The sequence below is a fragment of the Chinchilla lanigera genome, unplaced genomic scaffold (genome assembly GCF_000276665.1).
Source record: "Chinchilla lanigera isolate Chin_1 unplaced genomic scaffold, ChiLan1.0 scaffold00019, whole genome shotgun sequence".
Taxonomy (NCBI): domain Eukaryota; kingdom Metazoa; phylum Chordata; class Mammalia; order Rodentia; family Chinchillidae; genus Chinchilla; species Chinchilla lanigera.
The window spans coordinates 3271009-3298853 of NW_004955420.1; the positions used below are offsets into that span (position 1 = coordinate 3271009).

A 27845-nucleotide genomic window follows, 5' to 3' on the forward strand; every position below is an offset into this window, starting at 1 on the left:
AAATTCAGTATTTCAAATTAGCGTTTGAAATTATTTCTTTGAGGCTAGCATGCTTCGCGAAAACAAACGTAATAAACTTTAGAAAGAGAAATAGAAGGGCTAAAAATGAAAGTGTTAGTTATTTTTAATATGTGGATGCCAAACTGAAATAAATTTTGATGATTTAGTTCAGTTGGAGTTAAGTATTAGACAACAATATGATCCAAGTATAATCTCTTCCGATGGAATTTTCTGTTATCAAGCATTACTATGTATCCGGAATTTTACTTGGTAATTTTACATATTATCTATAGAAGATAAGTAAAGCACTCCAATTAATAAATCCTTAAACTTTGCTTAAAACTAACAGCATAACATAAAGGCAATTAATGAAGGTATCTCTTTAGAAAGATAAATCTGTGTATTTTAGGGACAATCTTTCTGGGCATTTTAATAACTAACAATATGAAACAAAGAACTATGTTCATTCCTTAATATTTTTTTGACTGCAGGCTCTTAAATTCATTTGTTCCAGCCATAATTTTAACAGTCTTAATTTATGGCAGCATTTTCTTATGTCTAATTGCTAACCCCTCCCTTTGTTGAAGAAACATTCTTAGTAGTTCATACCTCATTAATAAGCTACTACAAATATGGTACAGATAGATATTTCATTAACAGTTTCTTCCCTAATACAAAGTCTGGGCAGAATTTTTTGTTTAAGGCTCCTTGGTTATGCACTACAGAAAAGTCAATTAAAAAGATGATTCTAACCTGGAAATGTTATCAGTCGTCACTTTCTATCAGCTCCCTCTTCTATAAAAGTAGCTGGAGGTTGTCTCTGTCATAACTTTACAGTGTGAACAGAACTGCAAACAAAATGTGAGCATTAGTTCACTTCAGAATATGCCCCCATAATAGGTTTAAGTAAATATGTCCACGGGAAACTGGATCGATTCATTCAAATGTAGCTGGGACCATCCTCCTTGGGAAGACAGTAGTATATATTATTTATACTGAGTCTCCGATTGTACTTGTAGGGTCTCAGGCTAAAATTCGTTATGTCCGAGTCATTTCTGAACATGATTAAAGATTAGTTATTTAAGCTCCATGTAACATCAGTGATGTTCAAATTTTCATTCACAGGTGGTGACACAACGTAGCATAAATTGAATCTAGTTGTAGATCCCATGCTTTGAGCATGTGTGAGAAGTGGTGTTGAGATTACTATAACATATAAAAAGAATGAATTCTTTGCACGAGAAACTTAATATTCAGTAAGTGTTTGAGGCATGTCTTGTACTCTTATTCAAGGGAACAGGATTTTTGTACGCACTTTCTGACCAGCACGGGGATGGCCCTAAGGGTTCAGTAAATTTAAGCCATCTTTAGACAGTTTCTAAGAAGTTCTCACAAAGCAATCAAAATTGATTTTCTGCACTGTAACACGGACATCTATGAAAAGTAATATTAGAAATAAAGTTTTATTGAATATGTCCGTTTTGAATATTCTAAAATTGAGCTCAACTCTGTCCTCCTCCTGGAATACATAGATAAGAAGGGTCATAATTCCCACCTCTTTGGGATCTAAAATGGGCTGTCATAAAAGAATAGTGAGTAGAATTTAAACAGACCATAGAGCCTGAGAGTTTGCAGGTCAGAGGTTAAGTCTACATTTCATTCAGGAGAGAAGACCAAATACGAGCTAGATAATGAAGGTGGTTGGTTTGAAAATGTACAGAAACAAGGAGGTTGGCGTACAGAAACTGAGAACAGAAGCTGTTTGTGAGCTCCTGGCACATATAAGGCATTTTAAAATATGGAGATCATAGCATCCATCTAAAGCATCCTGCTTTCCCTTGCAAAAAAACCACATATATTTCTTTCTTTTCTCCTACATGAACTTAAAAAACTTTAATATTTCTTGTAAATTCCACCTCATGTTCACTTTTGATTTTAAGTTTTTGTTTGGTTTCTTTTGGTTTGTCTTATTGCAAATATAAATCTCTGAGTTCCTGTGTAAACGAATCTAAGATGAGAAATAAGTGATGTTTTCAGTCAGGGAAATTTCCCAGCTACCATATCTGGACCTTTGGACCACTTTTGCTTTGGTAAAATTTTTCCTACAAAATTTTTGATTTTGAGATTTTGGGAATTAGGTGTTGAATGTAGTTTTTTAAAAAATGAGTACTCACACTCGTTATTGTACAAACAAATTGCTTTTACTTTCTCTGAGCTAACTGTATATTTGAAGATCATTGAAATGAGGGCCTTCAGGGCTGGAGGGAATGTTAAACATTGGAGCACAATCGCTCTTATACTATTGCATTTACACCGTTCTGGCTAAATATCTGTATCCTCGAACTAATACTTTAGGGAGTAGAATAATATAAGCTTTTGAGGTGGGGTTTTCCTTTCACTGGAGTCTGACCTCCTAGAAACCTATTACTGAACAAAGTCTTCCTCTGCATGTTTTGGAGGTGATAAAACAACTGTGTTTTCTATTTCCTCCTCTATAAGTGTTTGTATGTAGCCATTCTGACCTCTACACCTTACCTGTCAAATTTGCATTTCTTTCTAGCATCTACAGGTGTTGAAATGCAATATTGTGTTGAATTTCTTCCCCATCTCATTGCTCCTCTCTCATCCTGCTTACAGGTAAATACTGTGTTAAGTGAGGCATGTATACCTGATCACATCTATTCAGGAGTGTTTGGTTCAGAACAAAGGTGAAAGGAAGTGACACTTCACTGATTCTACTGGTATAGACAAATATACTGTTACAATTTTTCATGGCATAGTTATTATTTGCATATTTTGAGCCATTTGCAAAATCCTCCTTTTTATGTTACATTTCCAGAGATGCAGTGTTTTTATTTATTTATATTTTTGAGAAAGGATTTCACTCTCACTATGGAGTCCAGGCTGGCCTTGAACTCCTGACAGTCTTCCTGCCTTAGCTTCCAGAATACTGCGAAAAGAAGCATAAGCCACTATGCCCAGCTAAAAGGCGCAGCTTCTTCCTCTTGTTAAGATGTGTTATGTACATGTACCAACTCATCATGATGAATATATTGCAAATATGTCTGTGAAAAACAAAATCTTAGCAAAAAAGATGATCTTAAAAGACAGCAACAGCAGTTTCTTCCCTTTTCACAACAACTCAGGTGGGAGAAAGGAGAAAAGGAAGAAGGGGAAAAAAATATATATATATATACACAAGACAGCTAAGATAGTTGCACAACGAATTTCTGTTCATTGAAGGAACATTTAGTGCTTATATTGATTGATCAGTCTTGCATGCCTATATCTGGTAATCTGAGCAACTACTTTGAAGATAACAATATGCAATACAATAACTGTTGTTAATTTCCTACCATCTTGTTTTGAAATTCTGTATTATTTTTATTGTTTTTCTCCTTTCTCTCTTCAAAATGGAAAAGCAAAAGCCTGCCACAAATTGTTATTCAATAGGTAATTCGTAACTTTCAATAAATCATTTACCTTACTCATATGCAGTTACTCTTACAAGTTTTTGAATTTTTTAAGGTTAGAGGCATGGAAAAATCCAATCTATTTTGCCTTTGTTGTTCTTTTAACTTTTGTTTCTCAGATTTTTATTTTCTGTGCAGGATTAGAAAATGTTAAAGAAAAGTCAAGATAAGCTCATTAAAATATAAATAACATAATATGTGTTTGAAAGAGGACTTACAGTAAGGTATATATGATTCTAGACAAAAGTTACACCATCTTTGTCCTTTCTAGCAAGTGAAAGTTTGAGAAACCATCATTTCTCTTACTTTCTGTGCCTCACGTGAACACATGAAAAGACAGCTCTGAAAATAGTTACAGTTCGAGTGTAATGCAACTTTTCAACTTTTAGTACTATTTCTCTCTTATTCTTGATTCTCACTGGCTAAAAGTGTGTGATTGTCCTTGCTGTTTTAATAATTAAAGACTTCACACTCAAATCCTATTAATCTTTTTATTTATTCTATTAATTTCTAGGCTGCAAACTAAAGATCATTCTATCATGTCCATGTATGTTAATTGTATCTTCATATATAGAATTAAAATACAATTACTATTTTTATTGTTAGTGGGATAATTCAGTGAAAGAAATCATATGTTTTATTTCATCCTTCCAGGATTTTAATTGCTAGGTAGTTTAAATATCTGAATTTACTTAGAACTCAGAAACACAGGAACCATTGCATGTAAGCATAATTCAACTCATCTAGTCTTTCTTTATATATTGGAATCAGCAACAGCTGACAACAGCTATAGCACAGGTCAATCATTACTGTACTGAGAAGGCCAGACCAGAGAAAAATCATGTGTAGTTGGAGACAAAGCCAAAAGTCACAAAATAAGTAACAGACAAAATATGTAAGAGAAGTATTTTCTATTTTGTGTCATATACACATATCATTCCTTAAAGTCACATCTGACAGGTAAAAGGGGCACCTTTAATAATCTTCAAGTGCACATCTGTACCTCTGTTTATTCTATACCCAGCAGAGATCTCCAAGATAAGTAGTTATTATGTGCAGTCTAGATGCATTTTCTTCCTAACTAGTGATTTGCTCATTTAGCCAATATAAACAGTTCAGTTATAAATAAATGCCTTTGGTAACTCAGAAGACTTTGAAATTACTTTGGGAAAGAGAAGAATAAGTACAGTTATAAAAAAATCAGAATTTTATACTTTATATTACTTTAAAAATTTAATAGAAACTAATGGCAGTGCTCATTTGAGTAGATGAGACATGGCATTATTTTACACAGGTATTTTGCACAGGCGTATAATACACACATGCATTGAATTTAGACAGAATCAACTGTAGTTACTTAGCAAAGAATAGAAAGAATATGTAAATAGGGGCAGGACTTTCACTCAGAGTGGAAACTTTGAGGTTTGACTCCACTACAGCACAAAGGTAATGCATATTTAAGTAATGGTATGTATCAGTATATGGTTTTAAGGAGATTACTCTTAATTTTTGTCTTTTTACATTGTCACAGTCTAAAAGCGAAGCTATAAAGTATGTATATTATTGTCTCTATGTTTTTCTTATAATACCTCATCAATACTACCTCATAAATACTGTTTTAAGGTAAGTATATAATGTACATGTATGTATAAGCACAATTAGCTTATCAAACCTGATGATTAATTATCATTATAATCATTTTTCAAAATGACTAACCTAGGGTACAAAATATTGCAGCATTTATGTGAAAATTGATCACAGCAACTAGGCTCCAAAACCTTGCATCTGAACCACGTAATATATACAATAAGTTCACATGTACAAGTGTTCATAAAAATGAACCTTATTTTATTGATTTTTGTATCATAATTCTACTCATAGGGCTTTGCATGTTTTGTGCTCAATGAAGACATAGATTACTGATATGTAACTACTGACAATTATCAACATTGTTTTCTCTCTCCTTTTCCAAGTATGTAGAATATATTTCAAGATCATAAGATAATACTTTGTCTCAATGAAAATGATTTTGAGAAAAAGAAGGGTGTTTAGAAGAACAAGAGGAAACTGGGACTGCCCCAGCCAGCAAGGATGGCCCAAAAGTTTGTCCAAATAGATAAATTTGAACAGGTTTTCTGTTTGCAATGACTGTCCTTTGCAATTCTATAATGTAGTACCAAATAAAATAATAATAATAAATATTTTAGAACTGAAGATGACTTTAAGTATTGTACCAATAACTATTAGTATTCCAAATCACCCAAAATTTATCAGCTACCTTTTATTGTTTTCAGCTTTCTGCAGACGTTCTTGCGGTCTGCTGGCTTGGCTGCTTGGCAATGGGCTCACCCACATATCTAAGTGGTCAGCAAAGCGGACTTGGGCGTGCCGGGCCAACACAGACTGATGCTAACAGACGGCCTGCTGATGGGCCTGCTGTTGACAGTGGCACTGAGTTAGGGGGTGACTGCTGGACACATCCCTCACTCTTTAGGCTAATCTGTGCTTGTTCCTATGTCAGGGTTCCTGCTGCTTTAGAGAGAACAAGTTTAAAAGTGCAAGCCCTTTGCAAGTCTATTGTTTTACCCTAAAAAATAAAGTAAAAGAGTAAGTCCAGAGTTAATGTAGGCAAAATTATCTAAGGGTGTGGATAGATGGGGGCTTGAACAGATGGAAGACCATTACTGCACTGATCTGCTTTAGAAGTTCCATGGCCCTGTTTTGGTTTGTTCATATATGAGGAAATTAAAATCTTGAGGGGTCCAGTGACCTCAGCAAGACCATACAACTGATTGATACACTTTAATGAACTAAAAATTATATATGATGCTTAGTCTCACTTAGGTACTAAGTCAATTAGAGCAATGTCCTTTACATGTACTAAAGCTTATTTCAAATATGTTTAGTTGAGGTCGAGTTTATTTAATCTGATCTCCTAAACCCTTAACATTAGTGAAGGCCATTGTATTTGTCTAATTTGATTGTGAATACATAAAAATTTTAAAATGACATGAGTTTTGTATTTAATTATTGAATGTGATGCATTTCTTCTGTGATTTTTTTCAACTTAAAATTATTTGAAATGAGTTTTAGTGCAAATCCCTTGAACCATGAAAGAAATGCAAGGAAAATATAAACATACCCATAGAACATAGCTATAAAATAATATTACTTTACCTATACTTTGAAAGAGTAGTTGAAAATTTTCCCCCCTTTTTGATCTAAATTTTCTTATGAAGGTATAGTGTATGTTGGCTTTTGTGGTATCAATTTGGTCCTTACAGTTTCTCTATACATTGCTATTAACTGCTGATAAATAAAGGGTCTGAAACCTGTACAAAAATATTTAGTTCTCAGCGATAACTAACAGAATGGGAAATTGGAGGCGCGGAACAGAGGCATCAATTAGACATAGACAATTTGTTTATTTTAAAAATCACTTCAAAGCGAGATTTATACTATTGAAATCTAGAAATACGGCCAATGCACAAAGTATGCGCTCATTAATCACATTCATTTTATTCTTTTCTTGACCATATTTTGAGATTTTTATTACATAGAGCTATCATAACAAAATATCACATAGTGGGTGGTTAAAGCAATAGAAATTTATTTTCTAACATTTCTGGAAGCTGAAAGCTCAAGATCAAGGTGTCAGCAGGTTTGCCTTTTGTGGCGGCCTCTTTGTCTTGCAAATAGCTGCTTTCTTATTGTGTTAATCAAGGCCTCTCCTCCTGCCCTCTCTTCGTGCATGTCTTTTTTTTTTTTTTTTTTTTTTTTGGTTTTTCTCCGGTACCGGGTCTTCTGGCATCTCTTCCTGCTAAGAAGGACTCTGTCTTACTGGCTTAAGGACCCACTAATGATTTCATTGAACCTTAGTCACTTCCCTTGCAAAACACAGTCCCTACATTTTGAGGATATAATTTAGTCTATGACAGATATCACACAAATCTGGACCCTCCTTAAATTATGTGGTTTGTGTAATTTCTCTCAATTGAATAATCTCACCTTTATGTAATTATTAATATGTAAGGCTTTCCATAGTTTTCAACTACTCATATTTATATATAGATTTTTTTTCTCTTAATATTTAATCTTTGCAATTCATTTTGGAGTAACTAGGTTGTTTTCTTCCATTTGTTTCTTTTTCTTTCTTTCCACTAGTATAAAGCAAATTTTGATGTCTTTATGAGCTATTCCTGCATTGTGAATATTGTTATATGTCAGTAGTGATACTTGTTAGCAGCTTTAATAATCTCAATCACACTTTGAACTCATCTACAATAATTTCTAATTTTTGGTTTATTTATTTCATTTGGGAACCATTAGAAAAACATTTTTACCTTCTCTTTGTTTTGACTGCTTCCATAGCTTGCACTATTTTGAAGTGGCAATGTTCTGCTATTGATGAGATAGCAACGGGAAGTCAAGAAACCTGACTCAATCTCACATGTATTTCATTAATATTTCCATCAGTGACACAGGCAACTTAATTAGAACCCAATCACATGAATTTACAAAAATGTACACCATACCCAAAATATGTGAATCTTGCAAAGAGTCCACTTTATATTCAACTTTTTACTATCCATCTTAATGCACAGAATATACTTGACCTGAACAGTCTATTCATAGTAACAAAGATTCCCAACTTTTTTACCTATATTTGTAATGTGCTTCATATATTCTGGATTCCCTTTCAACTTATTGCCTGCTTCCTGACATAAACATTTTTTTATGAACTAATTGGTTTAAAAGGCATTATGAACAACAGGAGAATAATCAGATCATACCAAGGTAGTGTTTCATAGGTAATTGGGAGTAATAATCTCACTTACAGATGGAGTATATAATGTTTAGATACAATGGTGGCAACAACAACAAAAGCAGGTAAACAGAATAATGGATGTACTTCACTGTACAAAAAGAAGAGAACGACAATCTGAAGTGGATGGAACCAAGAAGAGAGTTAAAGAGATAATGTTCGCTATTCTTCAGAGTCTGCTCATGAAAGCTGCTACATGCTTCTTCCAGCTCACTAATCAGACAGAGCCAAGTCTGACAAGTGAACTGCCATTGGCAATGTGCAGTTGCTGCGGAAGCTAGAAATGAAACTCTGTTCTGAGCAGCCAGGCACCCAGCTAAGAATATTATGAAAGAAAGGAAGGTCAGATTGCAGACAATTAGCAATCACTCCTGTAGCTCTCACTTTTTGTACTCAAATATCTGTGTAAATTGTTTTTTTCTCATACGGACAATACACTCATTTCTTCCACAGGCAAATGATCCTCAAGATCATAAAGGTACTGCGTCAGTTCAAATTCCAAATTTTTTGGTAAGCTGTGGTTTTCTCTGACTGGCTCTGTTTTTCATAGTCTCCTGATTTAAAACTGAAAGATATGCTATCTTCTTTCACACACACAGTATACAGTGATGGATGTACAAGTCATCAATTCATTAGCTCTCCTTTCTGAATCAGTCATTTTGCCTCTTGCTGTAGTCTGGATCTTAAATGATCTGCAATGGTCCATGTGTTAAAGTCTTGGTCCCCGAACTGTGGTGCTGTTGGAAGGCGGCAGAACCTATGAGAGGTGGGCCTTATAGAAGTTAAGTCATTAGAAGGCATGTCCTCAAAGCAGACTCTGAAACATGGATCTCTTTTACTTTCTGTACGTCCTGGCTGTCGTGAGTGGAACAGCTTCTCCACAGACTCCTGCGTTTTTGCATTGCCTTGTTACAGGCCCAATAGCAATGAAGCCAAGTAGCTATGAATTGAAATCTCCAAAACTGATCCAAGGAAACCTTTTGTGTTAGAAGAAAATGACTTATCTCAGGGATTTGTTACAGTAGTGGAAAACTAACATAACTGCTTTATGAAAACAGAGGTGGACAATTTTCCTTTTATTTTTCAGAGGGCACAGAAACTGTCAGGGGAGGATGCATGGAGAAAAACTGCAAGAGGGACAGATTTCCCCTTCTGGTTCTGGTGCACGCTTACTCTGGAATCCCACAGCACATACAGTTTTCTGCAGTACCACGCTCTTGCAGCACTGGCAATTTCTTCTGGTATTTGCTTTTGCAGGGCACTATAGCCAGCAGCACCCTGCAGCTATTTGCTGCTGTGACACACAATGCTCCTCACGTTGCCTCTGTTCCTGGCAGCACTCAGAATTTTTAGTGCCATCTCAAGTGGATGTGGTGGTAGAGTGCCTCCGGTGAGACACTTCTCCGTGAACAACTTTCTGCCATACACTGGGTGATAGACTCATTTTCCACCATTCTACACTGGCCGCGCATCACAGATTTAGTCCGCCATTTAATAGGCCAAGACCACGTCCTCTCCAATAAGTTCAGGATCTCAGTTCTGTGGGGTAAAGCTTTTCCAGGACACTCTACTGTAGTCCCTATACTAGAAAAGATTCAATGCAAGGTGGTGCAAAACAGTTAAAAATGTCTACATTGATTTTTCACAAGTCAGGAGTGCTTGTCCTCCATCACTGCAAGAATCCCTGAGATACATCAGATTAAAAGGGGAAAGGTTTCCTTTGGCTCCATGCTGGAGTTTTTAATCTATTGCTGGTTGGCCACAGTGCTTTGGGGCCTGTGGCAGGCCGGGCATCTAGGCAGGAGTATGTGGAACAAGCTGTTCAACTTATGGCAACCAAGAAATAAAGACAAAGATATCCTTATCTGGGTTCCTTAGGACTCTCTTTACTTCTTAATATTCTAATCCTCTCATCGTTAAAAGTTCCTTATTGAAGTCATCATGGTTTCTCTTTCTGAATTGAGTGGACCTGGATTGATAGAGCAGATCAACAAGAAACAAATCACAATAAAATTTCTATTCAGAGAAAGGAGACAATTGCAGTTAACTGGCAGGAAGGGAGGCGCTTGGCTTCTCTGCTAAACAAAAGATGAGTAGTTCAGTCTCCTAGGCAGATGCTGCTCTCTTGGTGGAATTGTCTTACTGCTTTCTAAGTCTCCTGATACTGGCTCTTGGAACTACCCTCCTTGTCTAGTTCCCCCTCCAGTCTGTTGTGAGTGTGGCATTGGAGAGAGAACAAAGCATGGATTTTAGGTGTAGTGTGACTTTGTAAACTACTTCCTGTTAGTACATATCTGAGGTCTGAGGTTTGTTTTAGGAAATTAAAAGCTATGCTATTTCCAAATCAGATATCTATGGTAGGATATCTGTGATAAGATATATATATCTTAACCAGTAGCTAGTGTGGCAGGCTATGGTGCTGGATACACAAAATTACCCTGAGTGATTCTTCTGTATGTGGCCTTAACTTCATGGTTCAGAGTGTTCACTTCTATCTCACCCAATGGCAAATGGTACAATTGCATCATCTCCTGAAGAATATTCCCCCCAAATATTTTTCCACTTCTATTTCATCATGTTGTTTCTCATCACGTTACCCAAACATAGTCATGATGCCACAGCTAGTTACAAAAAAGATGGAAATACAGTGTTATTCAGTGTGACAATTTGCCAAGCTAAACACTCTATTAGTATGAAAGGTGATACAAAATGGGTATTAAAGGGGACTAGAAGAATCTGCCACTTAAGCCTCCTGTGATTCATACAAATGCACCAATATAAGATAATTGCATGTTTATGTACCTGTCATAAAGCATAAAATGGTATTATCTTCTTTCTTAAATACTGCAAAACCTCTTTCTTTCAAAAAATAGTGTCTAGTTAAATTTTATGAACACTTGATAGAAATACTTGAAGAAATAATAATCACCTTTAGAAACAGACTTCTGTTTCTTTAAGTTCAAAAATTGATTTTTTTTGTTTTTTGTTTTTTGTTTTTTGAGACCAGGTCTCACTGTGCAGTTCAGGCTGACTTTGAACTCACCCTGTAGCTGAGGCTGGCCTCAAACTCTCAGTGATCCTCCTGCCTCAGCCTCCTGTGTGCCACCATGCCTAGCTAGAAATTGATTTATTAATCTTGTTTTAGGAAGTCATTCTTTCAGCATTTGACATCACTTAGTCTCTTTTAACACTATATGTTGTTGACCTCCAGTGGAGAAAAAGAGAAAAAAGAAATTGGGGAGGGAAGGTTGGAGAGAGACAGAAAGAAGATAAAGGAGTTAGCACAGAAAGAGAGAAGAGAGGACCAGAGTAAAAGGTGAGAGGAGAGAGCAAAAATAGATTGATTTAATTCAAGTTAGAAATAAGATATAGAGAATTTAATTCACTTACACATCCAAGGTCATTTTACTGAAAGAGGGCAATCTCTTGTTCTGGAGTTTAAAACCATTTATGTCTGTGGTGTAGGTCACACAGCAACAGAGGAAATCTAAGATGAATCACTTCGACATTTCAATACACACAATACCTGATGCAACTGAGTTTTACAGTAACTGGTAACACTTTGACAGTGTGTATTTTTAAAAGCATCTTTTACAAAAGTCTCAAAGCACTTTACATTTGAAACATTAAAAGCTCAAAAGAAAAAAGTTAGAAATCTGTAGCAGTGGGAAGCATAGATCAATTTGGAAGTAATTACTTCAATTATTTCTAATAAAATCATTTTGTATTAAGTGAAAATAGTTTTAAGTTTTAAACACTCATTGAGGATTAAGAGTGGCAGGCTCAAGCCTTTATCTTTCCATAAAAAATGAGTCCCATTATTCTATATTGAGTTAATAGACTTTTATAGGTTTTTTTTTGAGATAAAGGAAAGTGTATAATTGCTTAGACTAATCAAGAAGGACAGCCAAGTCCATTTTTCTTAAGTGCAGTCATATTGCAATAATCAAAAACTGGAAATAAGGATGACATATTTCAATAGTCATAAATTCCAAACGTGAGTCCAATCCAATATTTTTCTTCCATTGCAATTTTGCCTATCTTTATTTTGCATGTGTGGTTAAGAATGCAGATTTTGGGGCCAATTTCAAATTCCAACTCAACAGTTATTAGGTTGGAGGGCTTTGGGCAAGTCATTTAACTTCCTGTGTCTCAATTTCCATCCCAAGTGATGCCTATTGCATTATCAGCATGAAATAAGTTAATGTAATTAAAGTTCATAAACTGTCTATCACACTATGTCTGTCACATAGTAATTTATTCAAAGTTAGCTGTTTTAATTATCTCTAAGGTTCTTTTCAGCTCTACTGTTTTATGATTCTATGATAATCTTTATGTAGAAACGCAAGCAATAGACAGAGTTTTTGTGTGTTTTAGGACATTTTATAATCACTGACATGGGTTGCTACAGATAACGTAGTGATTTGTCATTTAGAATATGTGCTACCTATAACAATAGATTAGTTTAATAGAACTCCTTTCTGGAAGGGTGATGTTTAACAGGATAGCATATTGTGAACCTGGAATAAGCAGAATGTACAAGTACAATTCTCTTTCTGTAATCAATAAGCCATTTTCCTCTAACTTCAGATGTGTGAGTGTGTGTGTGTGTGTGTGTGTGTGCGTGTTCAGTGGAATGTAGACCAAAATTCTAATTCCTCCTCATTGACTAGGAACTGGTGAAAACTCTTAACGAAAGAACTATTTTTCTTCTAGAGGGGCCCTAGTATGTCTATGTGTTAATGACTTCTCTTTTTGAGCAGTGCAAGTTCTAGTATTAATTTGTCATTGCTTCTCAAGGAATTCTTGGGCAGGTATAAGCTGAATACATGTGTTTAGAATTAATTCTAAGTAAAAAAAATTAATTCTAAATACAAGAAATTCCTAGTCACTCAATCTCATATGTCAATGTTAAAAATTTCATTCAGAAATTTTATTAATTTTGTTTTGTTATTCTATATATTTCTTTACTTTAAAATGCTCTGTTTTCCCCAGTGTGACTTCTAAAGTATTGAGTAAAATCTATTTTTTCCTTGCATAGAATATTTAATAGCAGAATATGATAATTTTTGAGTCTGTCTCTTTTATAGGTTGAATTTGGACCAGATATTTGAATCTCCTACTCAAAAAACTTTAATCAGTAATTTCAAATTACAAAAAAAAATGAAAGCTATGTCCTAAAAACTTTGACAATGTGTAGTTTTAATAAGATATAAATATTAAATGAAATTTTAATAACAATTTCTTCACTATTTTATTTTTTAACTATTTCATTTAACTATTTCATTCTCATTTATGCAGTCCCTATCTTTAGTATGTTTCCAATTTAAAAAAATTAAATTTCATTGTGTGACAAATTACCCCCACTTTTACAAAGATATCATCTTTAAATCCACTCTGTGCTTAGTTTATAGAGTGGAAGCACAGCTTGACCTTCCATTCAGTTGCACTAAAATTTCAAGGATGCCAGATTCCCTCACAATGAAAAATAGATCCCCATGAGGCTGACACAATGTCTGAAATTCTCACCATTAACATTACTCCTTGAAGGCTTTGTGGAGACATGCATTTTAATTAGGGTAAGGCATTATATTTTCTAGGTAAATCATTCACCACCCAAACACAATAGCCCGTATTTTTCCATCTTATTAAAGCTCATTAACACACAGCAGAACCCAAAGGAAATGACGCGAAACAGAAAGCAAGTGTATATTAGAGAAATGAAGAGGTAGAGAAAGGTCAAATGTATGAGAGTTGTCAGGGGAATGTCTGGGCCATAAAAAAATATCAATGTGGGGGAGACAGTCAGGATCCCCTTATGATTTCTCATGGTTCCTTCTCCGTATTTTAGTTGAACCTTTTTGGTTTTGTTTTGTTTTACATTTTCTTTTCTTGTTTTTATTTTAATAACTGGCTAAGACAAGAATCACCAGTAGATGCGACTTTGTATTACCTCCATTCTGGAAAGTTATGATTTTCAACTGTCATTCTAACCAGGTATTTCTTAAGAACATGTTTTTACCTACAGGATTTTAAGAAAGACAGATAAATTGAAAAAAAAACAAAAATTTATCAGGCAAAATGGTAATGAAGCAGAAATTTACAACCCACAAACATGAATGATAAATCAAATTTTCTTGTTGATGAGAATGGAATGTTTATTTTTGTCCGCATATGTTATTAAATATTATGACTTTCCCCACAATTGAAATAGCTGAAATCTAGAGGAAGAAATTGATCTTGGAGCAGCAAAAATTCTGGGAGCATTTTATAATCACTAAGTCAAAAGTCTGCATTTATTCACTATGCAGAAATATGAGATGAGTACTTGATTCCAAGTAACATGGCAGATAGAATTAAGTTTTCTGAATAAAGTGGAATTTTTAAATGTTTGCCTTCTACAAAACTGTAGATAAGTGTAATCTAACAGGAATGCGAGAAGACAAGATAACTTCTCTATCATGACATAGAGTGTAAGCAAGTGAGAAAACAAATCACCTTGAGAAATAGTAACTAAAAACAACTCTCACACAGGTTTGGAATTTGATGTGATACTATATATACTATACATTCTCTATCAGAAAATCCCACATTGAGAAATTAACATGACAGTATGCCATGCTTAAGGTATTCTGGACTACTGGGTAGGTTAAACACAATTTTTTTCTAAAAGAATCATATTAGGCTCAGTAAGTTTTAGCCCATGAATGTAAAGGTGAAGCAATGTTGGAATGAATCAAGATAATTTACTATGCTGAGAAAACCACATGGTCACATCCACTGATGGACAAAATTTATTTACTGAATTCCAATACCCTTTCATAATCATAGTACAGGAAAATGTACTATGATAGATCAAAATTTTGTAACTATTATATCTATAGGACCAAAATATTTGAAGATAAAACACTGAATTCTTGTCTTTAAAATCACTTGGTGCTTTATTCTTATAGAAGAAGAAAGTAATATCCACTGTCACAAATGCTCTGTTACTGTTATTACTCAATATCATACAAAAAGTCCTAGACATTTCAATGAAGAATGAAAAAGAAGTAGCATATGGATTAGAAATGAAGAAATAAGTCTCTTTATACACAAGTACAATGATGAGAAATTCTAAATATTGTGAAAAATTACAACTAATAAAACTACTCCTGCTGATAATAAATGAATTCCATAAGATACAAAAAATCAACTATAGTTTCTTTTTTCTAGCAATAAATAATAGTGAGACATTTTTAAAAATACTATTTGCAATAACTTCTCCAGAAGTATATTTTTATGTAAATATGTAGCCAAAAATCTATAGTATCTGTATTATGTAAACTACAAAATTCTGGTGACAGAAATCAAAGACTCAAATAAATTGAAGAAATATGGAGAGATATCTAGTATTTTTTGATTAAGGGAATCAGCAATATATATATAATTATATATATATGCAAGTATATATATATACTTATATATATATGCAAGTAATCTGCTTTATGTATATATACACACATACATATATATATACATACAAATAATCTGCTTTAAAAGAACATATCAGTAAACTTGAAGGCATGATGATAAAATCAATCCATAATGAAAAAGAAAGAAAAAACAAAGAATAATAATCCTGCAAAAGAATGATGATAGACTTAGCGGTCTGAGAGGAAGCATGAAGTGATATGACATGCAGTTAATTGGAATCTCATAGCAGAAAAAAGATTGTGGGGAAGGAAAAACCATTTGAAGAAGTTGGATCTGATAAAGGATGTTAAGAAGATACATCTATGACTTGCACTTACAAATTTCATGTCATAAGCAAATCATGAGTAAATTGATGACTATTTGAAAACAATGGATGTAGCCTAGAGTAGTCAGATGGAAGAAACTATATTATATTCATGGACTAATGAGATAAATGATGGCACAATTATTTTCAGGAATTATGTCAGCCAATAAATGAAAGAATAACATCCTTAAATTTCACAGAGAAGATAGAACTTTTAGAAAGAGAACATATTTCAAAAATAAAGAACAATTAAAAATCTTTTTTTCAGGAAGACATAATATTTGAGAATTTATTACAGTATGCCATCACAGGAGCAAATTGCAAAGGAAATTCTTTTTTTCTTTTTTTGGTTTTTCTCCAGTACCGGGAACCGAACTCACGACCTTGCGCTTGCCAGGCAGGCGCTTTGCAAAGGAAATTCTAATCCCAGAATGTACACAAAAAGATGAGAAAGAACATTTGTATTTACATTTTAACATTTCTCTAAAAGCTAATGAACTGTTGAAATAAAAAAATATAAATAATTTATAACATATAATTTCATAACATATATAAAAGTAGGCTATTAAAACAATAACACAAAGTGCGGGGAGAGGAGATAGCAATATATTGTTGTAAGTATCTATTCTTTTAAATGATATATTATTGGAAAGTAAGTTGAACTAAGCTAAGGATACATATTTTATGCCCTCAAGAAAATAATAAAATTAGTCTTAGGTAAATAATAAGGCAGAGATAAAATAGAACACTGATAAATAATCAAGGCAAAATAAGAAGGAGCAAAAAAGAACACAAGAAACAAATGGAAAGTAAATGACAAGCTGGTATATTTTAACTCAGCCATACTGATGGTAGTAGTAAATATAAATGGTCTTATACCAGTGAAGAGAAAGAGATTAGAAGAATGGAATGAAATGCAAATTTAATCTTCTCTAGTCTTTGAGAACTTCATCTCATGTATAGAGAAACATATATTGAAAAGAAAATGGTACAACAATACATAGTGGGCACTGACTATTTTGTAGCCCTGTTTTAGTCATGAGGGTATGCATTAAAAAAAACTTTAGTGCATGCCTGTAACTATGGATAGTATCAAACCCTATATGTACTATATTGTACTGTATTTATTATACTATATATACATATAGAGAGAAGATAAAAGTTACTTTACAAATTAAAAACAGTAACTGATTGACCATAATAAAGTAGAACCATTATAACAATATGGTATAATAAAAGCTATATAAATATGGTCTCCCTCCTTCCCTCAAAACAGCTTGCTATACTGCAAAGACTGCACTGCAGCTGGTCTTCTTGTGTTGATGTGGGATGACACAATGGCTGCACGATCAGTGCTCCTTGATGGGAAGAAGTTAGACTACTGCATAAGTGTTACTTCAACTCAAGCACTGTGGCACTGGTTGCTCAATCTGGTAACCAGAATGGCTACTAAGTAACTCACAAGTGGTAACTATGCGGTGTGTACCTGTTAGATAGAGGATTCATGTGCCAGACAGGGTTCAGCAGGACAGCGCAAGACTGAATCATGGTATTCAAAATAGTATCCAGCTGCAAATTTAAGTGCATGGCTGTAATCTTGGCACCTTGAGCAGCTGAAGCATGAGGATCCAAGTTCAGCCTAACATGAGTAAGCTAGCAATTTAGTGAGACCTTGTCTCAAAATTTAAAAAAAATATTTAAAAAAAGACAGGATGTAATTCAGTGAGAAATTTGGGGGTTCAATCCCTACTGCCACAGAAATCCCTTATGAGCTATTTCTGTAATTTTCTATTTAGTATTTTTGTGGCACATTTGCCCACAGATAATTGAAATTGCAAAAAGCCCAACACCACCAAAGGGAATAGTATAGTGTTAATATCACATATCTGACTTTAGGACAAAGTATTTAGTAGAGATAAAGACAGGGCAGAAATGCTCATAACAGAATTCGTATAACAGCTAAAAATTGAATATTGATAACATAAAAGATAATAGATACTAAATAAAAGATAATAGATACTAGATAAAAGATAATAGATACTAGATATTAGATACTAATACTAGATAATAGATAAGAGGTAGATATAAATTACCATCAACAGGTGAGCAGATAAAAAATACAGACATAGGGAAGCACTCAATAGCTATACCATGTACTGATATAATAAAAAGTCACTACTCATGCCTGCAAAAACATGTGTGAATCTTAGAAATATTATACTGTGATAAAGATGTCTAATACAAAATAGTACATACTGTATGATTCCATTTTTATAAAACTAGGCATATCAAATATAAAAATTCTGACAGAATGCAAAGCAATGCTTTCCTTCAGGGACCTGATTGGGAAGGGGACAAAAGGTTTTTTAAGGTGGTGAAGATGTTCTAGTTCTTGATTTTGGTGGTAAGTATGTGAAAAATCCCATGTGTTCACTTAAAATGGGTACACTTTGCTGCCTTTAAACAAGATTTCCATAAGCTTTGAAAAATGAATGTATGAGTGATTAGAATAGGAGTCAATAAAAAGATCTAAAGTGGTATAATATCCAAAGTTGTGATTGAAAACAATTTCCAGGGATGAATTAGACTGGACAGAAATATTTGACAGTGTATTCCAAAAAGTTGAAAATCTGAGTCTTCTAGAAGGTTTAGATTGGGAATTCTCGTCAAATGAGCAAGGAGGAAGACTTCAAAAAATACTAGATTGGATGAATATAAGGAGCAGACTGGCAGGAGGCTTTGACTGAAAAGACTCACGGTCAGGCTTTTGGCATTTATGCGGAGCTCTGCTTTCAGACCTGGACGGTCTTCATCTGAGTTTCTTTTTATAATAATGTGAACTCTTAGCGTTACTCGTCCTTCTCGATGTATATTACTTTTTACATTATAAATAACAAGAGTTTACTCTTTCTGCCTCCACACCGGGCTGCAGTCACATACATTGTTGCCTACATAATTCACGATCAGTTTGGATTCCCCATATTTTTTTTTTTTTTTTTGTTTTTGTTTTTCTCCGGTACAGGGAACCGAACTCACGACCTTGCGCATGCCAGGCAGGCGCTTTTGCCGCTGAGCTAAATCCCCAGCCCCTACCCCATATTTTTAATGACAGTGAAATGCACTTTGCCCACACACATCAACAGGATTGGTGGACCTGACTCGAGAAGGAGCAGCCAGCATCCGGTACTAATTTTCCATTTTGGCGAGAACCAGAACTATCACTTTTTTTGAAAGTGAAACTAAAGAGAATTTTTTTGATTACTTCATTTTCAGTTCTGAATTTCATAAACATGTTCAAAACATATATGAGGTGCATAGTTGTATATTTATAAATTACATGTATTTGTATGTTTAAAAATTATGTATAGCTATACAATATTTTAAGATCGCTCATTTAAATATATTTTACATTGTATATAAGTATAAAGTAAATGCCATGTAAGTGTATAAATAACAATATAAGCATATAAAAAGTACATTTTAAAATATTATGTTCAGTACATAAATATAAGTACATTATATATTTAAATAAGTGAGTTATCAATAAGTTTTAATGTTTTATTCTGTTTTTCTTTTAGCGTTATACATATTTTCTCATATTTTTAAATATTTCATCTTCTACACTTTTTGGTGACTAAATAATGAAAATTATTCAGTTGACAAATATTTAAGTTGATGGATTTACATGCTGTATTTTAATATTACCCTATTTACTGGTGGATAATTTGATTGTGTTTAAGTTACAGTGTTCCTAATAATTCTATATTAATGTCCTTCACATAGCAATCTGATTAAAGTGCTAGAGAGAAATTTTAAATGTGGAATTAATTGGATGAAAATTAAATCAAGAGCTATTGATTAAAGTAGGAATCATTTTAAAGTTTTTAAAAATAATTTTAAAGTTTTTAGTACTTAGCTCTGCACATTCTGTCAGATAACTTTTAGTATTTTACACTCTCAGGAACAATCTGTGAGAATATTTACTTGAGAAAACAAAGAAGGCATAATCAGTTTTAAAACTTTCCCTAACTGGTGGTTTAAATATTCTATCTTTATTTGATTTGCATATTTTACTGCTATTGAAGTTGGCATTGCATTTTACATCTGTTTTATTTCTTTGTAAATTGTTCACTCTATATTGTACCCTTTTCCATTGGGGCTTCTTATATTTTGAGGGTTTGATAAGAATCTCTCATCTATATTTTAAATATCTTGGAGAAATGTATAACTTTATACTTTTTTGTATTGTAAATCTTTTTCTCAGTGTCAGTTTTGTTTTTTAGTATTTTCTTTTAGAAATTTTGACTATTAAATTGTAGATTTTTGAACTTCCATGGCATTGATCTTTTCTTTTTTGGTTTCATTGTTATTCAATTTAAAATGCATGCTACATTTTTGGGGAGTTAAAGTTACACATACTGACACACACATATATACATAAGATTTACAGTGAGGAACTTCTTTGGTTTACATTTCATTTATTTACTGAATACAGTTATTTTTCATTTATGGTAAATGTCATTTTAATTACTTTTCTCACTGAAAAAGGATTTCTTTGAGAGTTTTATTTTCTTTAGATATTTTTCACCTATAAACATAAAAATGTTTACTATTGAAGGCATCTTCAGTATTGAACATGGCATGTAATGAACAGGCATGTAACTGGGGAATCTCTTAAAAGATTTAGAAAGAAAAACAATACTGTAGTGGAAATCTTGGGCAATGTTATAATCTCAGTTCAGCAGAAAAGTTAGATTTTTAGATTAGGGCTAGAGAGAAAATGTATGGGTTATATATTTATCATAATAAATTGAAAATATAACTATAATTGAGTGATCCTGGTATACATGACATTATAAAGTTCATTGCATGTATTATTCATTGACTTCTCTCAGAGAGAGAGAGAGAAACACCAAAAATGAAAGCATCCTCCCCATTTTACAAATGAGAAAAGCAAAAGTTGAAAAAAGTTAAATAACAAAAACAAGCACTGGTTAGGTCTCAAACCCTAATATATCAGATATCAAAGCTACCACTTTAACTACTGTGCTATACCACTTTGTCAAAATATAGAAAATGTAACTGTTTATCTAGTGAGAGAAATGCTTTCTTGTCCCTAAGTCCAGAGGAAATTTATTATGTGATGGTGGGTAACAGTGATGGATAATGTCTTGAACTCACATTTTACTGAAAATAGAGCAACATTTTTTAAATTGCCATTTCTTACATCATGCTATGATAACAACTCCTTCTGTAACACTGAATCATAACTTAATGTAGGTGTTTCTTTGGACAAACAGGGTGAGATAGCTCATGTCTGTTGCAATCTCTAATCAACCTGGCTCAAGAGCGCATTTGTCATGAGCTTACGGGGAAAGGGGAGTGGAGAGTTCAGAGGCAGGGTTTAATTTTGAAGAAATATCAGTCAAATGTCAGATTCTGTAAGGCAGAAAAATAAGTCATGTAGGAAGTCAACGTGAGGTAGCAGTTATCTGTCCTCAAAACAGGCAAGACACTTTCTGAAAGGAAGAACAAAGCTGAGAATTGAGGCTGGTCGAGCTCTTGTTCTCTGCATGTGAAACTTTGAAAATTATATGCAATTAAACTCAGTGTAAATTTCCTCCACAGTGACAGAGGGAAGCAAAGGGCTTCAGAAGTCTGATAGACCACTGCATTCCTGCACTCTGTAAAGTGCTCAGCATAAGGCTTGTGCCAGATCAGTGCTTAGCATAATAAAGGAATGGATCATTGAATGAAAGAAAGAATGATTTCCCAAGGGCATAGTTTTCTTGGTGCATCTTTTAAGAGTTGTGCATTTATTTCTTGATCATGTGAACCATATCAAAGTTTTTTGACAGCCATAAAGATTTAAAAATTATTACTGGGAGTGGTGGCCCACACCTGTAATCCCAGCACTCTAGAGGCTGAGGCAGGAGGATTGCTACAAGTTTGAGGCCAGCCTGTGCTACAAAGTCAGTTCAAGGCCAGCCTGAATCGCATAGTGAAACCCTGTCTCAAAAAGGCAAACAAACAAACAAACAAACAAAAACTGTTAATGACTTTCATTAACAGCCTTCCTTTAATTAAAAATGACAAATTTGCATTTTTTGTATATATATTTTGTATATATATATATACTCATGCATTTTATGTGTATGTATATTAGGTGTGTATAGGCACGAAAAAATTCTTTTTATGATTTTAATAAATCATCAAAATCATTGCATTAGAGTTTTTTTTTTTCCTTTTGCAGGTAAGAAAAAGAGAAGTTCAGACACCTTAAGTATCTTCTCCAAGACTGTTTGGCTACTATGTGGAGTGGCTAGAAATTGTGCCCATTTTATTTTCCTAAGCCCAATACAGAGCCACATTTTCTCAGTTTTACATTTTGGAAGTGGACGTTATAAAAGTTTCAAATAATCCAAAAATTTAAAATGAAAATTACTTGGGGGGAGCAGTGAGAGGGGGAAGGCGAAGGAAGGGGAGGAGAGATTCTGAGGAGACAAGAAATGGACTTTTTACTTTTGTCTGAAAGTTTCTCTTCTTTCCCTTGGTGACAAAGACCTAGTACATAGGGCTGGGGATTTAGCTCAGCGGCAAAAGCGCCTGCCTAGCAAGTGCAAGGTTGTGAGTTTGGTTCCCGGTACCGGAGAAAACCCCCCCCCCCCAAAAAAAAGACCTAGTACATCTCAGAAACTAAGTGAACCAGATGATTTATTTATTTATTAAAGTGCAGATCACACAGCTTGGCAGAACGTTATTGCTGAATACGTGCATAATCTCTTCACTCAATGAGCAGCCAACTCTCCTGAGAAATCAGTATTTCTCTTCTATGCTTTCTCATTCTACTCTGTTCTTAGAAATGTCGATTTACTTTTGTAATTCCTTTAATATTTGTGCAGGTACCAAACCACTAATGCCCTGGGTTAAACTCCCGCTTTATGGAAAATATAAGTGGTTAGATAGGAGATCTCTCCTATCCCTCTCAGCAAATTTGCCAACGGGGGCTGCTTGCACACTTGTTTCATTGAGATACGTGGAGGATAAGCAGAGCACTATGGTCTTGGGATTTAAAATTAATGAGAACATTTCTAACGGCCCTAAAAGCATTGGGAGGCTGCACGCTGCTCCTCCTGTGGATCCTGGGTAAGCGGGGTCTGGAGAGGAGGCTTTCTCCTGGAAAACTCTCATTCCTTTCTGCGGACTTCTGCATTCCCCACGCTCTGAGGAGCTCTGTGCTACCCAGCCCACTCTCCCACCCATCATTTTCTTCTTGATATCAATGATTTTGTAAGTAATTACTCTCCACTATTAATTTGTCATAATATACTTAAATTTTTTTTTAACCAAGATGCTTTGCCTGTTGAGTCCAGTAAAAAGGTGACTATGAATGTGAGAGCAGGCATCCTTTCTTCTTTCACAGTCTTGGAGAGAAAACATTCAGTTTTTCACTATTACTGATGATATTTCCTAGCTTTTTGGTGGATGTCTTACCCAAGTTTAGAAGGTTGCTTATGTTCCTACTTTGGTGAGGATGTTTATCAGGAACTTGTGTTGAATTTTGTCAAATGCTTTTTTCCACATTTATTAAGACAGTCATATTTTTTCAGACTGTTAAAATGATGACTTTCTTTGAGTGCTTTTTCTCTTGATTTTGTTACAATAAAATATAGATAAAACTGACTTTCCTGATAGTTTTTAATTACACTATTCAGTGGGACAAAGTGCACTTATGCTACTGTCTTAACCATGACCATTACCTATGCCCAAAACTTTTTGTTGGCTTACAAAACTGAAGTTTTAGGGGCTGGGGACTTAGCTCAGTGGCATAGCGCCTGCCTGGCAAGCGCAAGGTCGTGAGTTCAGTTCCCGGTACTGGAAAAAAAACAAAAACAAAAACAAAAAAAAGATTTAAAAAAAAAACCTGAAGTTTTATACTCATTAAAAAATAATTCCCCACTCTTTCCTCCTGGCCTATTCCACTATTCCAGTAGTTCAGTGTCTAATCTTAAGTACTCAGTACTCTGTGTAAGTGGAATTATATGGCAATTATTTTCTGGAAGAGTTAATGTTACTTGTGACTTGTTTATTTCACTTAGCATCATGTATGCCACATTGACCTACATTGCTGGGCTTTGTCAAAATTTCCTTCCTTTTTAAGGCTAAATATTACATTGCATGTATATGTCACTACCACATTTGCTTAACCATTTGTCAGTCAGTGGATGAGTGGATTGCTTCTACCTTTTAGCTATTGTAAAGAATGCTGCTGTGGACAGGGATACACAAATGTCTCTTAGAAACTATTTTCAATTCCTGAGAGTTCCGCCTATAACCAAAACTGATGATATGCTAATTCTTTTCCTCATATTTTTGGGAGTAATACTCTGTTTCAATTGCAAATGTGTCATTTTACATTCCCATCAACTCTGCACAACGGTTCCAATTTCTCAATATTTTTGCCAAAACTTCATGTTCTCTCTCCTTTTTTTTTTTTTTATAGTAAGACTCCTAATAGGCTTGAAGGGGTAGAGTTTCGCAGCTTTGATTTGCATTTTTCTAATGATTACTGATGTTCGACAACTTTTAATGTGTTTTTTGGCTATTTTTTTCTTTACCTTTGAAGAAATATGTATTCAAACCTTTTGCCCACTTTTGATTCAGTTTTTGAATTTTAGGAGTTCTTTATATATGTTGGATTTTAATTTCTTTTCAGACGTATACTTTTCAAATATTTTCTCATATGTATTGTTATTTTTATTCCATTGAGAGTGTCTTTTGTTGTACATAATTAAAAATTTTTCATGAATTTGTGTTCTCTTTTATTGTCTGCACTATTGCTATATCCAGTACCATGAAAACCAGTGTTATACACCTTTTGCCCTGTGTTTTCTTCTAGGAACTTTACAGTTTTAGTTCTTTCATTTAGGCCAGGGACCCACTTATGTTAACTTTTCTATATGGTACTAAGTTCAACTTAATTTTGTGCAGGTGAGCATTCAGTTTACCCTGCACCATTTGTTGATTTTTCTTTTCTTTATTGAATATTTTTTTTACCCTTGCCAAAAAACTTGACCTTTTGCATAATTTTTATGTATGCCTGTTTTTATGACAATACTAAACTGTTTTGATTATGCAAAGTTATGGTATGTTTTTAAAATTTGGAAATGTGATCTCTCTGGTTTTGTTCTTAATTCTTACTGTTGTTTTGTCTAATCAGAGTACCTTGAATTCTGTATGATCTTTTGGATGGGTTTTTCTATGTCTGCAATGAGTGTCACTGAAATTGTTCTTTTTGTTTAGTAGAATCTTTAGTTTTCTGTTCTTGAACTATTATTTCCCAACAGAGATGATTTTACTTCTCCCTTTTCAATTTGATTGCATTTTATATCTTTTTCTTGTCTAGTTGTCTGACTAGTATTTCCATACCATCTTGACTAAAAATGATGAAAGTACGAATCCTTGCCTCACTCTTATTGTTATAAGAAAACCTTTTGGTCCATTATTGACCATGAAATTCATGGTGGGTTTTTCACATATGGCTTTAATAAATTGATTTTGAAATATTAAATCATTCTTGCCTCTTAAGAATAATTTCCAGTTGTCATGAAGTGCTATCCATTTTACCATGATTATATTTCATGATCATGTTATATTGATGGATATTAGTTAAGCTTGCATTTTTCTTTATATTAGGGTAAGCCTGGTGTTATAATTTGAATAGGGAAATATTCTTTCTGCTTTTATATTCTAGGAGATCTTGATAGAGCTGGTATCATCTGGCTTTTGTTTGGAAGGTTTATAAGATAAATTCAGTTCTGTTCCAGTTATCTTTTCTGAGGGGGCTGCACTTTTACCATTTGAGGTTTTTAATGAATTTCTTCCTAAAAGATGTTGAATTTATAGACATATAATTATTTTATAATTACTATCTTTTTAGAGCTTGTGATTATGTTTTGATGTTACCTTTTTAATTTCTAATATTTCTAATTTGTGATACCTCTAATTCTTTCTCATTTCTAATTTTATATCTTCTTAGTAAACTTGATTTTGGCCTGTCTACCTAAAAGTTGCTAATTTATTTTATATTTACAAAAGAATCAACTTTTGTAAATAGTATATTTCTATGCCTGCAAATGTAAATGCATTCCTTGCTTCTTTCCTTTTTCCTTTCTTTCAGTTTTTGCCTCCCTTCCCCTCTGTTCCCCTCTGCTCCCCTCCTCTTCCCATATCTTTTTTATTTTTCCCCTAGGCTTCTGGTTAGACTTTGAACTAGGTTTGAGTTTGCTATTGCTAATTACTCAGTGTACTAAGTCTCAGTTCTTCAATTATTGTGCAGTTGGCACCCTAAGCAAATAGTGCTGATTGTTTTGTCAATGTTATTTCACACTCAACATAACTGCTTTCCTTCACACATGGAGAAGAGAACAGACCAAGAGAGAGACCAAGCTGTCTAGGATCTCCCTTTTGGGGAACATTAATTCCAGCAGGCGGGCTCTATCATAATGAACTAATTAACTTCTGAAGTCCCACTTCCTACTGCCAATGTATAGAGGGGTAAGATTTTAAATTATGAATTCGATGGGGAGGACACAAACATTGTCCATAGAGACCTTCTTGCCATTTCTGCAGTGCTTGTTTGTCCTGTTCCCTTGGCCCAAACTAAAAGAAATGTATTCTCAGGTTCCCCACCATGTCTTTGGGCTTACGATTCATGAATAGCCAGTGAGGTCTTGATGAAAATCTTGCAAGTGGGTACCAATGCCTTTGTGTATACGGCTCCCTGTGGTTATGAACTTTTAAGTTAGCTCATGTTCAGCTGCTATCCAGTCATTAAAAAATCCAGCCGAATATCTTTTCCTGGGTTACACACGATCTGATATCTGTCCCAGGTAAGCAAGCACACACATTCATTTTTCCTCTCTTATGAATTGGTAATACATTCAAATCCATCAATTTAGTTTAGTATCTCCATTGCAAAATCCATGCTAATATATGTTTAAAGGAATCATCTTCTTTTGCTTATGCAAATGTAATAATCAAGATGCTGGATTATCAGAAACAGCCTCAAGTTCAATGTCAGTTCAAAACACTGGTTTCCAAATCTTTATTTTAACCTCTGGAATTTAAATTTCTTATGAACTAAGACAATCATTTTAAAGAACATTCCTTATGTTGAATCCAGGACTTCTAAGTACATATCCAGTAAAATTTAAGCCATTCATTTATTTGTCTTTCATTTCCTGTATCGGTTGAATATCTTGGGCTTCAAGCTTTGCCCATGGTGCCACCTGCAGTTCCACTGAGATGAATGCTCACTTTAATGTCAGCATTTACTTATCTTTAAAGTTTAGGCGTATCTCCATAAATAGTACATTGTATTAATATTTATATAGGAAGTATTTTTTGTAAGATTTCTATAATTCATAGTTAGAAACTTTAATGTTCATATATAAGCAAACTCAATAATGATCTATTTTAGAAGACAAAGCAATTCCTTTTATATTTATTATTATTATTACCAATAATTTAGATTTATTTGTACCAATTGAATTTTATTTTCCCCTTTACATGAATTTTTTCTTTTACTATTTACTTTCACATAGATTGATTTACCTTATTCTTTCTCATGTATTCATTGATTATAAATTTTACTTTCGAATCAAATTTAATTTGTATTTGCCTTAATAAAGCCTGAAATTAACACTTTTTTTCTAAAACAATGCCAGGATCTTAGTGTACTTTATCTTCACACACCCATGTCCCC

At 33.9% G+C, this 27845-nt stretch overlaps 1 protein-coding gene across 1 annotated transcript in view; it reads right to left on the reverse strand.

The window, feature by feature from the left end:
* Window positions 1-770: 770 nt before the first annotated feature.
* Window positions 771-27845, reverse strand: part of LOC106148324 (basic proline-rich protein-like) — a gene marked incomplete in the record, with an annotated part of 89209 nt that continues 62134 nt past the window's right edge. The window contains 1 exon segment of the mRNA XM_013513332.1: window positions 771-848. Within this exon segment, the coding sequence (XP_013368786.1) occupies window positions 832-848 (17 nt within the window).